A 21,880-nucleotide genomic window follows, 5' to 3' on the forward strand; every position below is an offset into this window, starting at 1 on the left:
CTAGTCTGATGTGGGCGAGTAGAGGTAACCACACTGGGTTGCGGAGGTTGACGCACCGCGTCAAAACAAAACAACTTAGACTGTTGTTGTACCTCGCGAACGTCAACGGAAGGTTCCGTGCGTCGCTGAGCGTCAACATGCGGCTGGCAGGGTACACTGGAACGCATGGGTGGCGGGACTCTCTCAGCTGGAGTGCGGCAGAAGGTCGCCTCAGCGTCCACCGGACGCACAACCGTGGGTGGTTGTAGGCTAGAGGTTGGTGCAGCGTCAACCTTCTCCGCACGAAAGTCCTACATCAATGACGTTAACTGAGACTGCATGGTCTGCAGCAAAGACCACTTAGGGTCTACAGGAGCAGGTGCGGCAACAGACGGTGTTACTGCCTGATGCGGTACCGCTTTGCCTCTCTTAGGAGGTGAGCAGTCGTCGGAAGACTGCAGCGAGTCCGAACTGACCCAGTGGCTACAACTGGGCCGTTGGACTTGCGCGGAAGGGACCGACTTGCGCTTAAGAGGCCGCGAGACCTTGGTCCATGGTTTCTTACGAGAAACCTCTTCCGCAGACGAGGAATAAATGGGCTCTCTCGTCTTTGCGTGGGTGGGGCGATCTTGGGTAGATACGCCCGAAACCACGGAGGGAACGTCTGTCCGCTGATTAAAGCCTCTCGAACCCTTTGGTCGTACGACATTGCTTCTCCCCTGGGCTTGGGAGCTTGCAAGAGGTCCCGGACTGGGAGGACGACAGGCACGAACAGACGAACCCTCAAGCGCAACACTATCCACAACACTACCACTCACTTTATCACTACCCACTGCACTCTTACACTTCAGCTCCTTGACGTCTGCCATGAGCTGGTTACGGTCACTAGCCAAGGACTCGACTCTCTCACCCAGAGCCTGGATGGCACGCATCATATCTGCCATCGAAGGTTCTTGAGTGCTAGAAGGGGGATCAGGAGCAACCACTACAGGGGAAGGAATAGGTTGTGGGGCATGAGGAGAGGAAAATTCAACGGAGCGAGATGAACTTCTCCCGACTCTATCTCTCTCTAGCCTACGTGTATATTTCTGGAATTCGATAAAATCGAATTCCGAAAGCCCAACGCATTCCTCACATCGATCTTCCAATTGACAGGTTTTATCCCGACAATTGGAACAAACGGTGTGAGGATCGATAGAGGCCTTCGGAAGACGCCTTGAACAGTCCCTAGCATTACACTTCCTGAATTTAGGGACTTGAGAAGGGTCAGCCATTTTGAATTAGTCAAAGGGGAATTCAAAAACTATCCAAAGTCATCAACAAATAATCCGATATCAACAAAAGAATGCAAGGATGTATTGAAGATAAAGCCTGCAAAGCGAAAGCTCAAAACTAGAAATGTGTACTTCACCAAAAAGTTGTGAAAACCAATCCAGTTAGCAACAGCGAATTTAGTAGGTCTTGCCGGTGGCACGACAGAGAGAAAATTGAGTTCTGTGTTTACATTGAGTACTGAGTACCTGCACGACAGATGGCGCTGTTGAAGTACACCCCCTACCTGCATAGCGATCGCTGGCGGATTTTGAACGTAGAGTTTTCTGTCGAGCAGCAGAGCTGCAGCTTATATAATCACCGGCTAAGTTTAATATTGAAAATTCCAACCCTTAACCCCCAGGGGGTTATTTTTTCCCCAGCACATTTTGCAGTATATTTTTTCTAAATTGCTCTAACAGCCTTAATTTTTGTCATAGAGAGGTCAGGTTGGTCTCATTCCCTTGGAAAATGCCTGAATTTTCTCAAAAAATTATCAAAAATATGAAAAAATAATTTTTTATAGCATTTTTTTGCAAGGACGTACCGGAACGTCCATGGGGATAAAGGGATGAGTTTTGTGAAACGTACCAGTACGTCCTTTGGGGGTAAAAGGGTTAAGTCCATGTTCAGTATGGAACATTTATTCCTGAAATTCTAAAAAAAAAAAGTTAAAACAAAATTACCAATAAAATTCTGGTGTGTATAACATAATCATCTGAAGTACTGTATCAACCGCACAACTAGAAATATGTCTGTATGCTTTAATAATGCATTGATACAGGATTCATTGAAACAGAATAACACACAGACAGATACAAAATTGAAATCAAATCTTTGACAAAACTAACAAATACCCAAATCCTCTTAGGTTAATATATAGTATCTGCTACAAGGCCTACTAGGGTATGCTTCCATGAAATGACTCAGACAAGAGTGCAAACACTTGGCCTTTGCAAGTCGTCTTATTAACCCTTTTACCCCCAGGTTATTTGGAAATTTCCAACCCTTAACCCCCAAGGGGTTATTTTGTCCCCAGCACATTTTGCAGTATATTTTTTTTTAAATTGCTCTAACAGCCTTAATTTTTGTCATAGAGAGGTCAGGTTGGTCTCATTCTCTTGGAAAATGCCTGAATTTTCTAAAAAAAATTATCAAAAATATGAAAAAAAAAATTTTATGGCATTTTTTGCAAGGACGTACCGGTACGTCCATGGCGGTAAAGGGATGGCTTTTGTGAAACGTACCAGTACGTCCTTTGGGGGTAAAAGGGTTAATGAGAAAAACAATGAAGTTGTCCGTTGTCAAGAAGATGTTATCCAAAGAATCCAACTTGGGTGACTGGAAATAATGTAAGTAGAGTCAAGCTATATTTGTTTCTGTTAGTATTTATCATGAGAAGATTGTCATTCGTTGCGAGAAGTGTAAACTTTCTAATTACTTGTAAAATATTTTTCCTTTACAAAATATGAGTGAAACGGGTACGAATCAAACGCAGGATAGGCTAAGAATATGGCAGTCTAAGGGGGGGGGGGGGATTAAACAGTGGCATTAGAACCCCAGTTAAGTAGGGTTGAGTTAGGTTAGGTGGTGGTATTACGTGATGGATTTGAGGAACAACGGACACAGCTTTTTTGTAGTACAGGGGTCATGTCTTACGAAATGCTAGAAAATGGGAAGAAATGTCCATTTTCTATGCACGCTGGAGGACCTGGCCGCTGATCTACATAGGCTCCCAACAAATACCATAATGGAAGAAATCACACAGGAGCATCATAAAATCACACCCTGTAATACAATACAAATTTACCAAATACTGTTCACTGAACAGACATGTGATCAGCACTTGTCCAATATACACATTGTAAACACGGGATGGGAAACATCCCTTTGATTTCATAAAAAGCCTGAAGGATCCTTTACAAGGGCAGACAGGGTCAGGAAATCAGCCCAAAATGAGATGGAAATTCAAATGGTCTGGGCTACGAAGCCGCCAGCCAGTTTGCAATGGCTACAGCTTACAGCCTACGAATATCTATTATGACTTGATAGACCTTTCTCTAAACCTACCTTAGGATCAAATAGCAATATTCCCGTATCGGCGGCATAAGTAACTGTGTCCTCGACCCAGGAAATACAGGAAATACACCTGTGTGTTTGATTAACAGATTTAACACAGGCCGCCATAATCACGCTACACTCTCCATGGTAACCCCGTGACGTCACAAATGTCAACAACGCAGTCAGCTAATGTCGAACAAATAACCAGCATACAAATAAAGAATTATAATTATATGGCTTTTAAAATTAGTTAGAACTATACATTTTATCTCTAAATCATTATTATTTAATTTAATTTATTCTTATAATATTAAAATACTTCTTGATTATATAATTATGTAGAATTTATCAATTGCATGATGACTCTTCTATACGCTTAAGACTCAAAGCTGTCTTGGAATCCTCCTTTAGTAAAATGTAAACAACTGATCTAATATCTACCTAGATTGCTTCATCAATGTGAATTTTATTATTATTATTATTATTATTATTATTATTATTATTATTATTATTATTATTATTATTATTAGATAAGCTACAACCCTAGATGGAAAAGCAGGATGATATAAGCCCAAGGACTCCAACAGAGAGAAAATAGCTCAGTGAGGAAAGGTAGTAAACTACAAGATAAGAAATGAACATATTATTATTATTATTATTATTATTATTATTATTATTAATGTCATAAATGATGACTGCTATAGCAGAAGGAAGGCTAAGGTTCGTGAAAGAGATAGAAGAAGGAATACACTGGAACCTTGTTTCTGTTCTGTTGAAGATTGCCTGGACCTTTTGGTCAGACACGGGCTTTTGCAATCTTGCAGCCCGTAGGTGTTTAGGATAGGATATGTTGGGATAGGTAGTTGGGTGGGGAATATTCTGCAACATTTATTTTAGGATGTTGGGATAGGTTTTGGGTGGTAATTGGATGTTTGAGAAAGGAGTGATTGACTGTGGAATATCGTCCTATGAGCCCACTGGCTCCAGTCTGAGTTGGAGAGAAAGACTTATAGTAGCAAGCCCCGATAAGTAGGAGAGCTCGGGAAGGAGTTGAAAGTTTGTAGTCATAGAAGTTGATATAGGTGAAGTGAAAAACTTCATAGTGGTTTAAGCTAAAGTGTGAGATAGAGGGCTAGTGTGAGATTTCAGCTAAGTAGGAGAGAGCTGAAGAGGAGGAGTTTTTCCTTGGAAAGTGACTCTGGCCTCTCGATTTTGTGTATAGTTTCGAGTCCAGGCCAGTAAGTGTCCTTTCACTCTTTTTTCAACAAGTGTAAAGAGTATAGCTGGTGAGCTAGCTAGCTCAAAGGCTTTCTCGAGATCAAGGAATATGACAAAAGCTTTTTTGTCGTTAATTGTTGAGAGGACATCTGTGATGCATCCTGAGTGCCTATGCCATTTCTGTAGGCATATAGGCGATGATGTAGTTGGCCTATTTTCCACTGCAGTCTATTGAGTACCATTCTCTCAGCTACTTTCTCTAGGCAGCTTATCAAAGCTATAGGTCGGTAGGTATTTGGCTCCTTAGGTTTTGGAATAGGTTTGGTGTCCTGCTGGTTCCATGTGGTTGGACGTAGTCTTTCTGTATGGGTCCTGTTTATCAGATGCAGGTAGACCAATTTAGCATGGTTTCCCATGTTCCTCAGTATGCTGTATGTGATAAGATCAGCTCCAGGGGCAGTGTCCTTCTTGCCTTTTGATAGGGCCGTATTTAGTTCTTCCATGGTATAGGGGTGATCAGTGTCATCTACCATGTTGCAGGCGGCTTCTATGATGTTGTTCCTGATTGGGAGCAGAGTTCTCTGCCTGTCGATGGTTGGCAGAGGTAGATTGATGCTTTTTTCTCTGTCTGCAAAGTTTTTAGCAATCCTCTTGGCTTCAGCTAATGGGTCAGGGTGTGTGACTCTGGGTGTATTGTATTTCCCAGAGACTTTGTTAAACCAGCCCCATATTTTGGCTAGGGATGTGCTGAAGTTGACCTCGTTGCACCATGAGTACCATTTGTCTCGTTTAACTTCCAGTTATACTTCTACAGAATGCTTGATGATCTCTACAAGTAGATTATGTAGTTCATCAGTTCTGTGTCTTCTGAGGAGTTTCCTGGTCCTGTTTATTCTGGCATTCATTTCTTTGATGCGGCTGTTGTAGTACCAGGCGTCAGCATGTTTCTTCTCAGTACTTTTATTGTGGCATGGATACACTGGCTGCTACCTCTAGTTGTTTGCCGAAGTCGGTAGGTAAGGTGGAGATATCATTGTGCGGGTGTTTGATATATTCCAGAGCCCACTCTGTCATGGCTGTTTTGAATTTTTCCCAGTTAGCAAACTCTGGGTTCCACCTTTTTGGGGGCGGAGGAGGAGGTGGGTATTTCTGCAATTCGAGTGTTACTTCAATGGCAAAGTGATCACTGATTAGTACAGGATGGTGTTGCCATTTAGCTCCTCTTTGTATGGCACTGGATAAGAAGGTGAGATCTAGGCGACCTCCTTTTAGATGGGTGGCTTCTGTGACGTTGTTGAGCAGTGCTACATCAGGATATTCTTGCAGTAGGGCATGTAAGTGTCTGCCAGTTTGATTTGTTTCTGATATTGAGTTCAGGAACTGATGATGAGCATTAAAGTCGCCTGCAATAATCGAGTCTTCGTTGGAGGCTTCTGCAAAGAGTGCCTCGGTATCAATATTTTTTGCTGGGGACTTGAATATGTTGTGGACTGTTAGCGTCGTGGCTAGGAGAGATATCTGGACACTAAGAGTCTCTGCCTCTGTCCCACAGTCTATGCTTGGTAGTAGTTTGGAGGGGATGCTGCTTTTAATGAGGGTAGTCAGTCCTCTTGTCGTTGGTGATTGATACGTTGTGTATACTTTGTATCCTGAGAACGTGAATGGTATGTTCTCATTAAGCAGAGTTTCTTACAGTATGATGATGTCAGGGTTTTGCACTGAAGTTTGAGACTAGAGAAATGCAAGCTTGGTTCGAAGTCCACAAATATTCCATTGGAGCACTTTTACCCAAGTGTTTTGGTTGTTGCAAGTGGTTGTATGAGGTCCATTTGCAGTAGGAACTATGAAGGGAATTGAGCTCCTAGTTCCTTGGCGGCGTTGTCAAACACGAAGTCATTCAATGACTCCTGAGTGAATTTGATTTTGCGGGATCGCAAGAAGTTATGAAGGATGTTTCTGATGGCTGCCAGCAGAGCATCCATGGGACAAGCAGAGAGGTCGTACTCACTGCTGTCTATGTTTAAAGGATGTTTGGAGGGGCGTGAGGCGCTAGATTTGCTTGTGGCGGTGGAAGGTAGGCTAGGGAATTCTCTTAGGGAGTGGGAAATGTTGGGTGTGTGAGTGGTCGGTGCAGAGGAGGATGGGTTGGGTTCTGGTTGTTTTGGCTGGGTGACGTTAGGAGAATTGGTTAGAGGTAAGTTTTAAAGGTGAGGGAGTGCGAGGAGTATGGGTTGGGGATCTTTTTGCTTTGGAAGGAGGTTTAGGAGGACGTTGAGGTTTAGGTGCTGGAAGGGGGGGGGGGGTTGGTGGAGAGGAAGGTTCAGGAATGGCATGTCTGGAAGGGTTAGGATTTTGTTGGGAGGTGTGGTTGGAAGGTGTAGGGTTTTGTTTAGTTGGAGGTGGCTGCGTTCGACGCTGTTGACGTGGATGGAGGTTGTAGTGACGGTCTGCTCCCTGGCGGTCTGCAATTCTCTGAAGTCTGTGGGGGCATCTATCATGCCAAGCATGATTGGATCCTCCACAGTTAGGGCAGCGGGCGATGGTTTTGTGCCCTGCTTTGTGCCTGGCAATACAGTAGGCGGTGGGGTGCTGTCTGCTGCTGCTGCAGACCCCACAGATCTCCGGACCTGTGCAGCGGGATTTGTGGTGTCCAAACTTCAGACACCGGAAGCATCGAAGTGGCTCCTTGATGTACTCTTCGGTGCGGAATGTGCCCCAAAGGCCGAAGGATAGGTGAGGAGGGCGAGCTCCCTTGTGGACAGCCTCCAATTTGTGGGATCTACCTCCGGCTTTCCCCTCACATCTCTTGACAGTGATGATGGAGGGATGTTGGAGCACTGGTTCCAGTGGAAGGTCGAGGTCATAGACAACGATGATGGTGGTGGGTCTCTCGTTGATGTCCAGTTTGAGGACGTTTTCCTGTTGCTCTAGGTAGGTCTTTGTCTGCTCATCTTTGGGTGTTATAACCAGTTGTCCCCTGCGATTGGGACGTAGGGTCATGTTGAGGCAAGGATTGCTAGCTTCCATGGCAACTATGGCAGTGTAGGATGTTATGCTGGGTCCTGGAGTAAGCCTAGACTCGGAGTCTCCAGTTGCTGCTGTTTGCGAAGTTGGGTCTTGAGAGGGGGTATTCTCAGTCTCAGCTTCTTCTTGGGTCGCTGGTGGGTGGTCCCTTGAAGTTCCAGGGACTGGTTCCGTTGCAGGTGATTGAGGGTGCTTTGCATGGCTCCTCAAAGTAAGGCCTCTTGGTTTCTTGATCCTGCCCTTCTCCACTCTTGTTCGAGGGGAGGAGGTGGGGGTAGGGGATGAACCCCTTTCTGCCATTGCAGAACGCGATGGTGGTCTTCAGCTGTCGAACGATGTATACTGCAGGTGTCGTCTCAATGAAGAAAATTAAAGAAAAGTAAAATCAAGACCAAGTTAAGTCTTGAAAAATCGCGAACACTGAAATAACTCTACGGGAAATGCAGTGAAAATTTCAGTTACTCGCTGGTTAAAGTCGATCCTTTCACTAGCTTGTAGGATCACCTACCAGGTAGCCTACCTACTTCCAACTATTATCCTGAACTGCATTTCTGTCTCTCATTCTAACGTTAATGTTTTCACTTTTTCCGTTAATTCTTGTATTCTCATTTATGCTAATAACAAAAATGCTGACTTACCAATAGAAGACGCTGTTACACTTGATAGTCCTTGGCTCTCTTTGTTTAGAGTCCTTGTCCAGTGACGTCATCCAAAACAAATTGTCTGAGTGAACGTTCTTAAACTACTTCCTTAGACGTTTCAAAAGTTTTATTTATATTAAGTGTGCGATTATTTTAATCGGTTTAGTGAAGTGAATTTATCAATGAGACTTCATTCATTCATTGGTGAGTAGTTTTGGGATATATTTGACTTAGTAAAATGTGTTAAAACAATGTTTTTGGATGTATATGTGATGTGGGTTTTTTTAGGATAGCCTACGATGTTACTGGAAATGGTTTTAGGCTACAGAATAATTATACATATAAACTTAACTTGTTTCAACAAAGAATTAGATCATGACCACTTAATTAAATTGGTTTTTTTCCTTAGTCTTCCAGTTTAACTTTGTTTTCTGGCCTAAGTGAGTTTTGAAATGGAAAAAAAAAAAAAGATTTTATCAATGTTAGGTCAACTCCTCTCCGGATGAGCCCTAGGTTGTAATACAATACAAATTTACCCACTAGGTTAGGTTAGGAAGGAAAGAGTTGTTTTAATGTTTGGTATTGCTAAGATTAAGTCCAAAGTGTTGACTGGACAGTGGTTGAATAAGTAGTTAAAGTAAATGTCTCCTTGAAAAAATAATTTAATGAAAATTTATCCCTGTCTTTGCTTGTTTCGATATTTGGGTAAATGTGTAGGTAAATTTGTTTAAATTTTATTTGGAATATTTAATTGCAGGGCAAAGTAATTGCTTGTCTAAATAATAATAATAATAATAATACAGAAATAGTAATGATAATAAAAATAATGATAATAATAATGATGATGATGATGATGATGATAATGATAATAATAATAATAGTACTGTAATAGTAATAGTTATATTAATAATTATAATCATAATGGTAATACTAAATAATGAAAGTAATAATAATAATAGTAATAATAGGCAAATCATAATGGTAATCATTATATTGAATAAGAAATACTAATAATAATGATGATGATAAAAATAAATGATAAATTATACTAAATAATAATGAAAATAATAAAAATAATAGCTAATAATTAATGATAATAATAATAATAATAATGATTATTAAATAGTTATTAATAATAATTTGTAATAAATAATGATTATTAATAATAATTTGTAATAATAATTATTAATAATAATTAGTAATTAATAATAATAATGATAATTAGTAAAATTAATTATTAATTAATAATAATTATTAATAATAATAGCAAGTAATGATAATAATAATAATAATTAGTAATAATAATAATAATAATAATAATATTAATAATGATAATAAATAGTAATTAATAATAAGTATTAATAGTTTATAATAGTTAGTAATTAATAAGTAATAATAATAATTAGTAATAAAAAATGATTAATAATAATTAGTAATTGAAAATAATTAATAATAATAATTAATAATTAATAATAATGATTAATATTAATTAGTAATTAATAATAATAATCAATCATTAATAATGTAATTGATAGTAATATTAGTTTACAACAGACTGTGTGGTCTTTCTACATAACGATAGCCTGGGTTGACGTAGTAAACTAAATAGTGTTTAGTCTCTAAACCTAATCTTACTTGGGTCTGCTGGGAAAAAGGGAGGTACTGTACAGTAGGTGCAGCACAATAGTCTCTCTGGCTTTTGTCATGATAATGTGACTTAGTTTCTAAATGTATTTCCTTATTAAGAAAGTCTGATGCTTAAACCTCATTGTTTGTACGTAAACACAAATCATCGTCCTTTGATGTGAGCATAGTTTTTTATCTAAGTTGGAACTCGGCTGTTGGAATTTATAGAGATATGTTGGTAGTTACTGACTGACGATGATGGGGAAGCAACTGAGTAGCCATTTTGTTTTCAGCCACCAGAGAGCACAGACTAATTCCCGGCATTTTCATTTAGCTCCTATAATTTTTGGTTTTCATTTATATGAGAGTTTTGTCAAGATGTATGAAAATGTTTGTGTGGAAGATGTAATATATGCGGATTCCTTCTCAATTATGATAGCTGTGTGATAGCTATCTGCAAACTCTGCTGATAATCTGCTTCTGTTCTTTTGGATGGCTTTACTTTTGCAATCTCTTTCCTTGCTATGGTGGTGATGACGTCAATTTCACTGAGAAAAAATTATTTTCCTTAGGCAATGTGTTGGAGGAAGGAGTTCCTACATCTGACTTATTGTGCTAGGATGACCCTTAAAAGGGGAAATTTAAGTTTGTCCTTTTCCCTAGTGATTTTTTCACTGCTGAACGATAGAAATGGCATCGCAAAAATCTTACTGTTTCTCTCCTTGTACCATTATTTAGTGAGGTTTTTGTGGACGGGACTCCACTTGCTGCCCTTCCTTTCCTCTTCCTGATTCTGCTAATACTTGAAGTACAGTTTATTTGTTCCTGGTCCTTTGATTGGAGAGATTGATTCAGCCTGAGCTGGAGTCAGTCATGAAAGTCTTCACTTTTGATTTTGCTGCTATTGTGTACACAAGTACAGACAGCGCCTGTTAAATGTATTGATTTTTTTTCTCTTCATGGAATGGGAAGTAGGAAGTTCATGTTCGCTTGAGGGAGGATAGATGCTGCAACTGGTTTATGGTTTAACCAGCTGTAGATCCTCACTTCCTCTGTGCTTCTTGTAGGAGGCATGACTGTTTGCAGGCATCCCCATGTGCTGAATGTAGGTCAATGGCCTCCTGTGCAGTGGCAGGCATACTTCCTGAAGGGGAAGAAGTGAGCGAAGCGTTTGACGGGGTGGGACTGGGCAACGCCCAAGAAGACACTGGGGAATTCTATAGCTTCTGCTCTCTCCTTGAGGTGTTCGACCACTACTGCTGGCAGTGTGCATTCGCCCCTGGATCTATCCCTTAGGAATATGTTACAGGGGCTTGGAGTTATCAGAGCTACATCATTTAGCTTCTCTGGTTTCGCTGGTACTTGGGGGAATTCATAGCGTTTGCCGCACTCCTCCATGAAATACTCTTTGCCTTTGACTGTGCATGATGATGAGTTTAACCTAAGGAAGTCTTTGGCTGCCATAAGTCTTTCAGGTTGATCCTCCATGACTTTGTTGAGGGAGTTGGTAGCTAAGGCTACTGCTCCCCTGGTAACCCATGGGCAATTGCAAGTCTGTCAAATATCCCTAACAACATCAGTGTTGAAGGGCATGGTGGTTCGCCTTTAAGCCTAAGAAGGTGAGTACGTTGAGTAAGGTAGCTCCCTTCCAGGCAGGTAGAGTTCCGGCCTCGGGAGCCATGGTCCCCAGCTCATGACTGCGCCCCAGTCCGTGACTCCTCTCCAACCCGACGCTACGTTTCACGAAAATGACATTCCAGCAGTGAGACACTGTCTTCGTGCTCTCGGCATCCCGAACGAGATCACTCTCCGCATGATCGCCCACCTACTTGTAGAACTCTTCTTGAAGTTCTACCTCAACTTGCAAACTAGTTCCTGCTCGCAATTGCCCATCTTCTTGTTACCGTCCAGTAGCACACGGCGATGCAGATTTTAGAAACCATACATCAGTGCACAAGTAGCTCGCAATTACCCAGCAACGCACAACAGACCTGCAGCTTGCGATCACCCAGCAACTTCTGACCATCCCGCAGCAAGATCTCACTCAATAGTAGACACCCACCCAGTAGCGAACACTCGCCCAGTAAAAAAATGCTCGCCTAGTAGTGAGCTCTCACCCAGTAGCAAGCACTCTTCTATTGGTGAACACTTGCCTAGTAACAAGCACTCTCCTAGTATCGAGCATTTGCCCAGTAACGAGCGCTCTCCAGCAGCAAGCACTTGCCCGGTGATGAACGACTTAGCAGCACCATGTGTCCACACAATGCATAGAAAAGCAATAGAATGCAATTCAGTCAAGCGCACTCCCAGAGCTCCACGTTCGCGTACTCGCTCTAGTAAGATAGAGCGAGACGGCATGGCCATTTTTATACATACAGGTAAGAGAACACACACTCCCCAACAGATTATGAGACCACTGACTCCGCATAAGCAATCTCCAGCCCACAGACTTTCCAATGAACCACTATACTCTATCCCAGCCTTTGTTAAGGATGCTCCATGGTTTGGAAATTTGGTAAGAGCACTTTGCCTGGGAGTTACTGGTTTGCTGTAGTGTCCCGCAGGTAAGCTTGGACCACCAGCCTTGACCATCACACCTTGCATCCTGTTGCAGACTTCTGTTCCTTCAAAGTTTTACTCTCCTCCTTCCGACCCAAGGCAGGGGAGTTCGGTTCCGGTCCCACCTCAGAAACATCAATCTCTGATGATTGTGTCACATAACAGATCTAATGTGCGTAATCTTAATGTATCTTTGCAGACGTGGCAACAAGATTTCTCCCAGTTGGAGATGATACCTATGACCTATGATGCCAACCAAGAATAGGAGAAGGCAGAGGAATCCTACTCCTCTTCCAGGAGACACCCTGCACCCCCACACAAACTGTGTTGGAGATTCCCCAGGGAGATCTTTTTCACTGATTCCTACCGACTGTCGCCCATCAATGTCGTCACTCTAGAACAGCGCATTTCATTAAAAGGAGAAGACCAGCCTTCACACGTCTCTCCACCAAGGATACATTTGAATCCTTCAGACGCAAGAAGAATAAAAGACCTTCCCTGCTGCCAGACTTCCATCCCCCTCTTAGGGAGAGTAAGAACTTGAAGACCGTGCCAAAGAACCATTCTGCTAGAACATCGACTCAGCCTCAGGTCCTTAAGGGTAAGCAACCCCTCTGCTTCAGAAGTAATGACGATGGTGAGGGAGGCACCCTCAACATTTGGGGAATCCTCCTGGCACTATGAAGACAACTGCAACCCACCCGGAGCTCCTATGAGTAAGAGCTCCTGGGTGGATGATGACCAGGACTTGAGATATGATGACACTTTTTCCCAAGGCAGCAAGACCCAGATATAAGGAGGCCGAGCAGAAAGATTCTGACAACGCATTCTGACAGGTGCTAGCCTGCAGTGGAGATGCTAAGATGGGCAGAAGACAACTCGGTGTCCCTATTGGCTTGCTTCATTCCAGGCCAAAGGAATGTCCTTGCACGACAACTTGAGCTGAGAGACTGGGATAGTAGGCTCCAAGTGGTCTATGGATCATCTAGTAGCGAACAAAGTCCTAACTTTAGGGGGTTCCCCAACAGTGGATCTGTTCCCGACGTCCCTTAGCAACAGTTTTCGCTTTACTATTCCAGTCTCGAATCCGCAGGCTCTATGGCAATATGCATTCTAACAACGGTGGGACAACAGACATTTACGCTTTTCCCCCATTTTGCCTGATGAGAAGGATGTTCAACAAGGCAAGATCATCCTCCAATTTAGCAATGACCCTCTTAGCTTCGTCATGTGGAAGAGTTTTTGGACCTTTTTCAGCTGCTGACAGAAGTCCTGAGGGAATTCCCTCCATGGCACGACCTGCTCAAACAACCATACGTGAACATCTGCCACAAGGCTATAGAGCTCTTGTGAAAAGCTATTCCTCAGCCTTAAGTTAGACTGAAAGGAACGAATATTTCCTCTTTGTTGGAATTCTCTCTCCTCATTCAAAGATTTGAACTTACCTCTCCTCAATCGGAAGTTAGACCTCATTAATGGAACGTGGTTCGTGTTCTTTGATCTCTGAAGTGGAGTCCCTTACAAACCATTACACCTGGCATCAGATCTTCACCTGACTCCAAAGACTGTATCCTTCTCGCTTTGACCTCGGCCAAGAGAGTAAGTGAACTCCATGGTCATTCCTAAGACATCTCCCATTTAAGGGGATGGGTTTATCACCAAGACTCAAAATTCAGGAGTAGCGGATCCAAGATTCGTGTCGTTCTAAATTTTAAGTCTCCGTAATATAACAGATGACCCGGATCAACTGCTACTTTGTCCAGTGAGGGCCTTTAGATGCTACCTCAAAAGAACTGCAGGTGCTCGCCCCCGAGTGAAAGCACTTTTTGCCAGCATGAAGAAAGTCAAGGGAAGGATCACCAAGAACACTATATCAGCATGGGTTCGTAAGGTCATAGACTGGGCCTCGAATCCTGATCCTTATCCTCACACAAAAAACCTAGAGCTTAATACATTAGGGGCATTGCCACGTCCCTAGCGTTGAAGAACTACCCTGTGACGTATGTCTGCAAGCAGGTGTGTGGAAGCGTCAAATGACCTTCACCGCCCTCTTCCTGCAAGACGTGACCCACAGGAACATGGAGACATTCTCCAATTGTCTTGTGGTTGCTGCTCAAAAAGTGGTTTAAACACCTCAAGCTCCTTGATGGACAGGTAGTGTATAGTGGAGGGCAGAGGTTACCTTGGATTAAGTTAGGGATGAATGATAAGAATGACTGGCTCTTCCTTTCTTTCATCTTCCCCTCTCGGGGCACAGCACCTACGGTACTCTGCACGCTGGCCTCCTCTGTCTGCAGGTAATAACCATTTCCCTTGCGTAACCTGGTATAGAGATATATACTTGTTGCGTCCCCATACACCCTTGTGAGATAGGATTGGGTATGTCTATGGTTGGTTTAAAGATTTCAATGATTTTGTAAGAATACTTACCTAGACTAGTCACACTGCTGATATCACACAATCACATAGATTGCTCAGGCTGCTAAAGCATGCTGTGGCACAGATTTTAGCGAGGGGTCAGGGTATTCCTCCTTATGCGTGCGTAGCACGGGTGGGAACCCCAGGTCAAAAGCCAGACAGTTGGTTAGGAATTCCACCCACCTAAAGGGCAAGTCTTCCCTAATAAAGAGTGGAAGGTTTGTATTTTGGTGTCGGGACAAATGACAAAAGGCTATTTGTATTTTTCCTAGCAATACAAAACTGTAGCTCTTTATACAAATTTGTCCGCCATCACCTATCCCTCTGTGAGTCCTCCCTGCAAGCAAAAATGACGAGACACCACTGGGGTGTGCGTGTGTGTTTGCGTGTGCGTGAGCTTGGTAGCCAGTACTACCTGCTACCTCCCCTCGCTAATTACTGACGAGGTAGTTACACCTCACTTGAAAGTCTTATAGCTAGTCTTCCAGCTTTGCCTTAAGTATATTCCCTAATAAAGAGCTCTTGGTTTGTGTGGATAGGAAAAATACAAATTACTTTGAATTTGTCATAATTGTGGGCGAGGCCAGTTATGGGTTGTTGAAGAATTATTGAGGGTCTGGAATCAGCTTGGTATGGCTGCCTCACCCTCACTCGTACTACATAGGTTTGTATGATGTTCAACATATTGTACGTCAGTTACTGGACTCCAGTATTTCTTCCTTGCTTAATTGGTTTCTCTTTTGTGTTGACGAATGAGTTTGAAACAAGTGAGTGTTGTGTGTACGTGTCCTGATACCAAAAGACATCCTTGTGTAACCTTCATGAGCCGCCTTAATGTAGATCCTCAGCTTTTATGTCTTGCGTGTCGTAGATATAGGTGCTCATCAGAGTCCCCTTGTGTTGTGTGTAAGGCATTGTCACCCCTCCCTGTGGGAGAAATTCCATGGTCTACGGAAGAAAAAGGCTAAACGTGATTGCTCTCCATCAGTTGCTTCGGCTTCGAAAGAGTTTAAATGTTTTCAAGTCCAGATCATCCCCTGCCTTGTCCTTCGTTATCAAGTCTTTCCCAAGATACACGAGTCTGAGGATTCTACTTTTGTCTTTGATCCTTTGCTCACCGTTTAACAGCTGAGATGTATCGTTCTCATTCGCCATAACCACCTACAAGCATTCTTGGTTTGTATTAGTAGCTCTTAATTCCCTACATAGAACCTTGGTGTGACTTTTCAGAATATGTCCCAGAAATCTCTCCCCTGCACGCTATGCGCACTCGTCTTGAATTTACACCAAAGCAGACATCCCACCATCTTGCTGCTGTTTGCCAATCTTCTCAGCACTCACTTGAACTTCCTTCATCTCCATTGTTGGGAATGTACTCCGCTCGCGACTCTGGGAAGTCAGGCATGCCTCTTACCCCTCAAGACCTTTGGGTCTTTCTTCCCCAGATAAAGAATTGCATCGGTTTCTTCTCCTAGGAGGTCGTCATCTCAGTCACATAAAGAGCAACTTTTTGTGTCATGTTCGGAGATCCATCTGAGACTGGGCACATGCTTGACAGTGTGTGCATAGTCCTACAATCTATCCCTTTGTTTGCCCTCTCACGAATCTGCTTAGACGTGTCTGCTATTCTACAATCCGTCGAAATGTGGTACACGTCCTATTGTTTGTGTTTTGGATGAACGCTCATCGCGCCCCAATGTTTATCGGATGAATGTGCCACTTCTAGTGTGCGTCCCAAGCTCTATGCCTAGTGGGTCATTGTCCTTTTCACAAAGGACTCCTTCTTCCCCTCCAGCCATTAGGTTAAAGTGTGATACTCACGGTTCTGCCTATTCTCGACAATATTCAACCATTTGTAGGCTAAACATGATACTGTACTTCATTTATGGGAGGTTCTCCCTTGCATCAATCATGTATAGGAAACGATGCGTGGATCCTTATCCTACATTTCCTTGAGTTGCTCCTCCTTCCGAGCAGTCAGTGTTCAAGACCTTGGCCGCCGCAGGAGCGTCTCCAAGTTGATTAAATTCGTAAACCCCACGTCTCCACTTCAGAAAAGGCAGAACTTTTTCAAGTTGACCAAAATTTTATATTTTTTGTTCTTCAGTTGAGAAAGATGATAGTCTCTTTTCTTTTCTCCTCTGATTTGACAGTTTACCCCAACTTCTCTGGAATGTGTAGCCAGGATTAGACATTCACGTTCCCCTTTCATTTTTTCTACCCACAGCCCAGAAGTGCGTCTGGAATAAAATTTCCTGTGAAGTGGAAGACCTCCTGACAGGTCCGTAAGCAGCAACCTTCTCATACTCAACCTCCGCCAGTTAGACCTTGGGTCTCTTCACATTGTGCGTCTTCGCCCATAACCATTGACAAGACTCCAGAGTTCCCTCGAGGTAGAACCTTGCGAACAAACAGAAGTTGTTCCCTTAGAGTTTTCTACTTCCGGTTCGGGAGAAAATTCTTTTTATAAAGGTCATGAGTCTCATTTGACCAATCAATTGCCTTGGGGAGGCTCGTCTTGAACCTATAGTTGGGAGATATGTCCTTATACAGTAGATAGGTTTTCTTGGAGATTGAGTTCCAGGCAGAACCTGAATCTTTCTTGGTGTTGTCAGGCTCTTGACTTCATACATCAATATTAAAGCAGATTTCTGACTCAGATCACTTGCTGAAGGCAGTGAGATCATTGAAACTGCTGCCATCTCCTCTCTTGCATCAATATAAGTTCTACATGATGGAAGGTGCACATCCTAACCCATTGATCTGGAGATCAGTGGGGACACCACTGGTGTCTCAGGACAGTGTAACTCTGCAATCAGTTGCTCTTTATGCTGCTGAGATATTCAACTTAAAAATGGTCTCGGTCATCTTTCCAGGCTTGTTCCTGGCTAGACTACTGGTTATGGGCAGCGTCCTTTTTTGCAATTTCTGAGAATCTCAGATTCGATTATTTTCTCCCGAGTGGTAGTTTTTTTTTTTTTTTTTTTTTTTTTTACCAGTGCACTTTTCTCTGGGTCAACTGTATTCTCAAGCATAGTGATGCAGTCGTGAGTAATTCATGCGCCAGGTGGCTAATTGAGACTATTACTCAACACCCGACCTTGTTTTCACACTTGGAAGTAAGTGCAGCAGCTGAGAAGTGGGAGAAGGATAGTTAAGGTACCTTCTTCAGGAAAGCGGCGTCGTCACCCTTTTCTACTCCTCCTCCTCCTCCTAAGGCTCATGCTTCCCCACCAGAGCCCTCAACTCTGTGTTTTCTGCTGTCTGATGATGACCTTACTCATCACAAGAAACAAGGACATTTCTCCCAGTCCTTTTGCTTCCGGAAGAGTCGAAGACAGCTTGGTGCCCTTTAGAGATGGCAATTCCCCTAATGTACCACCTGTTTGGGATACCTGCCAAGTCATTGGACAAGGTGGCATTTCCACGTGGCAGAACCATGGGCGGTAGAAGTCCTGCGATCACGGTACCAGGTCCCATCCACAGACTATTACCCTCCTCCGACTCACTCTGATGAACCCTTCATTGTATTTGATGGGATCAGAGAAATATCTCCTTTTGTAGGACGAGCTTCACAAGATGCTCGAGAAAAACGCAATCTAAAGTGTCTTCGACAGGTCTCTAGGATTCTTCAACATCATCATCTAAGCGGAAAAGCTGACAGGAGGAGGAAGGCCTGTCAGACTTTCCAACGTGAACCAGTTCATTCTCCAATCCTGGTTCAAGATGGAAACTCCCAGGACAGTCATACATGCTGTTTGACAGGATATGACTGTCTGCTTGTCTGTAGACCTCAAGGATGCGTACTTCTAGATCCCAGTCCATCCAAGGTCAAGGAAGCAATCTGAGATTCTCCTTCCAAGGAAGGATCTCATAGTTCAAGATGATGTACTTCAGTTTGTCCTTGGCACCACAAGTCTTTGGCCCTCCCTTCACTCTAGTCTCCTCTCGGGCTAACGCCATAGGAACAATCGTTTTCTGGTACAGCACTGTCTCTACCATGGGGAGAAAAATACTACAAATGAAACTATGTTACTCCTATTGATTGTTCTCTTTTTCTTGTCTAAGTTTTTAAACTCGATTCCTTGAATTAGTAATGAAAACCCGGAAAGAGGGAAGAAACAGTGGCACCCTTCAAACTGATAAGTGGGGGCATAGAGCACTCGCGTACCACTAGGTTTCTGGTACAGCACTCTCTCTCCCATGAGGAGAAAAACTCTACAAAAGAAACTATGCTGCTCTTATCGATTGGTCTCTTGAAGAGTGTCTGTGAAATGGAGCAAAGCCTTCAGTTCTAGAGAGTTGATATGGTTAATCATGTCGTCCTGTTTCCATACACTAGAAAAGTACTAGATCTGGAGATATGCTCCATATCCTTAACAAGTCGTGTCTAAAAAAAGGTCTGTTTCAACACACGGCATAAGACCTTGGCTCTCTCCCCCCCCCCACTGGAAGAAGAAAAGAGGAGTTCCTGATCAAATCATCTTCTAGGGTAAAGCTGATTCCTTTCTGGTTCTCCTTCCCCTCACTCTCCCGGCTCTTAGCCATCACTGCCAAGGGAGTCGCACAAGGAACCGGTTCCAGTCTCCCCCCTACCACCTTCGAAGGAAGACTTGCCTCGTGACAGTAGTGTCATGTCTTTGAAAGCTTCCGGGAAATCCAGACCGTTCAGGCCTTCCATGCCGGAAGCAAAGGACTCCAAAACGATTCCAAAGTCCTCGACTACCCCTGCCCGTTCGATTTAAGTAAGGTGATGTGGGAAGGGGGAGGCAAAACATTGATGCTGATAGTTGGGAGTTGCTTGTCTTGCACTTGGCGACTTGGTAGAAATGCAGGGCCAAGTCTTGGTTAGCAGGTGTCCTTTGGGACGGTTACTTGCTACTTTTCCAGGACCGCCGGCCCCCAATCTATAGTCGCGATGGAGTTCCTGATGTAGCCTTCAACATCAACAAATGCCCCGTCTGTAAAAGCAGAGATAAAAGGGATGTTGGAGAAGAAAGCACTTGAAGTCACTAGAGACTAGTTTCTAGGCTTCTAAAGTAAGTTCTACCTGTTGGAGATGTTGGCTGTGGGCTGGAGGCTGGTTATCAACCTCTGTCTGCTGAACAAGTTTCAGGATGTAGACAGTACAGTCTGTGCTATCATCTGTCAGAGAACGAGACTTCAGGCTTTCTCTAGACCTGAAGAACTTGTTCATCACTACTCTTGAATGTACCTCCGCTTCTCCCTCTACAGGTTGCTGTACCAGTACAAGACTGCGTACGTGTCCCCTAGTGTTCACTCGGGTGTCCTATTTGGTAACTGCTTGGGCCTATTTGTGAGGGATACATTTGCTGATGTATCTCAATGCTTTATTAATCCTTACCTCTTCAGAAGGGTAGTTGCTTCTGGATTGAGATCAGATTCTCACAATTGGCCATGATCTGTGGATTGTGGTAAACTAGCAGAAGTTGAATCTCATACCTAAGCAGAGGTTGAAGTACCTGGTCATGATGATAGACGTGGCAGCAGTGAGTCTTTTCAACGGACGATTGCATCAAGGCAATGTCATCTTGGTCACCTATACTCATCGGAGAAGTTTGTTCCTCACGGATGTCTCCACAAGATAGCCCTTCAATAGTGTCTGGAGGGTCACTGGTTAGCTGACAGGAATTCCCCGTGCCATCCTCTTCTAGTGGTGCAGGAGGTTTGGGACGATCTGTCATGGTGGCTCGACTAGGAGAACCTAAACGGGAGTCTCACTCGACTTCATGCCTCCAGACATGCAACTGTTCTCGGCTGCATCAGGTGTGCAGACCAAAGAAAAATCATCTGCACACCAATATCCTTGAGATGCAAGCAGTATTTTGGGTTGCAAGCATTCCAAGAAGGTTTGAGCAACACCCCCACCATAGTAGCCTTCATCAACAAGCAATGGGCAAGAGGAATATACTAGCAGACACACTCAGCCATTAGAGGCAGGTTGTAAAAGCAGAATGGTCCCTACATCCTTTGGTAACGGAAAGGGTTCTTGCCGCGTGGCACTCTCTGGGGATTGACCTGTTTGCCCTCTGACTGAACAGGAAGCTCCCCATGTTTTGTCCCCCATTCCGGACCCATGGATGTTGTTTTTAGATGCTCTCCAATACATATGGGATCATTTGGACGTGTACTCCCTTATGCCCTTCAGCCTGATCCTGCCAGTCATCAACAGTGTGTTGTTTACACCAAGACTCTGGGTGACCCTGGAGTCTTCAAGATTGCCTCACACCGAGTGGTATCCCGATCTGCTTGTTTTTCTGGTCGAGGTCCTGAGAGGACTACCCCAGTGGCCCACTCTTCTCTGTCAGCCGCACCTGTAGAGGTAGGCCACCACCAAGTCGTGGAGTCCTTGGCTCTTCACGGGTGGAGGCTATCCAGCTTCTCCTCCAAGTGAAAACATTTTTGTAAGGCATTGCACAAGAGATGTCTAGTTATCTAGAGGTCCACTGCATCTGTCTATCAGGCTAAGTGGGTTATCTTCTCTGATTGGTGTCATAGGAGGCATTTCTTCCTACGTGGATACAAGCAGAGTCGTTTAATTGGGTTATTTGTGGGCGAAGCCAGTTATGGCCAGTTGCTCGTAGCTGTTCACTCACTCATCTTCTGGAAGCATAAATAATGAGATGTCAGTTACTTGCTTGTTTGATCTGTTTCTCTTTTACCCAAGATACAGTAACAGAGGATGGTGACAGTTTTTATCTCAGGAGGCCGAATGTGGAGTTTTTATGATAAAACAAAGTTTTATGAATACTTACCTGGCAGTTATGTATATATATAGCTATAGTCTCTGACTTTCGGCAGTATTTTTCAAAAATCGCGGCAACCGCCTTGTGGTGGTTGTGCGGTTAGGAGGTTAACAACCCTTACAGGGTGGTACTTGGAATCATTCCCGTTTTCTGTTCTTCAGATCATCTATGCCCGACCTGTCACCTGAGGGGAGGTGGGTGGGCCTTAGAATATATATATAACTGCCAGGTAAGTATTCATAAAACTTTGTTTTATCATAAAAACTCCATTTTTAT

The 21,880-nt window shown here is 43.4% G+C and overlaps 1 protein-coding gene and 1 long non-coding RNA gene across 16 annotated transcripts in view; one reads left to right on the forward strand and one right to left on the reverse strand.

Moving 5' to 3' along the window:
* LOC137633460 (ADP/ATP translocase 3-like) overlaps window positions 1-21,880 on the reverse strand; it is a 387,552-nt gene that overhangs the window by 78,449 nt on the left and 287,223 nt on the right. For 5 of the 12 annotated variants that reach the window (XR_011042237.1, XR_011042231.1, XR_011042229.1 and 2 more), the window contains exon 1: window positions 3,361-3,513. The exons of the other annotated variants lie outside the window; for them this stretch is intronic. Coding sequence is in view for 2 of the 5 variants with exons in the window: in XM_068365755.1 (XP_068221856.1) it covers window positions 3,361-3,477 (117 nt within the window). In the remaining 3 variants the exon portion in view is untranslated. Of the gene's footprint in view, window positions 1-3,360; window positions 3,514-21,880 lie in introns of those variants that run through there. 12 annotated transcript variants of the gene reach the window in all.
* The window catches only part of LOC137633463 (uncharacterized), a 234,541-nt gene continuing 220,976 nt past the window's right edge, over window positions 8,316-21,880 (forward strand). For all 4 annotated transcript variants that reach the window (XR_011042242.1, XR_011042245.1, XR_011042243.1 and 1 more), the window contains exon 1: window positions 8,316-8,438. This is a non-coding gene — a long non-coding RNA (uncharacterized lncRNA). The remainder of the gene's footprint in view (window positions 8,439-21,880) is intronic.

This window comes from Palaemon carinicauda, chromosome 43 (assembly GCF_036898095.1).
Source record: "Palaemon carinicauda isolate YSFRI2023 chromosome 43, ASM3689809v2, whole genome shotgun sequence".
NCBI lineage: Eukaryota > Metazoa > Arthropoda > Malacostraca > Decapoda > Palaemonidae > Palaemon > Palaemon carinicauda.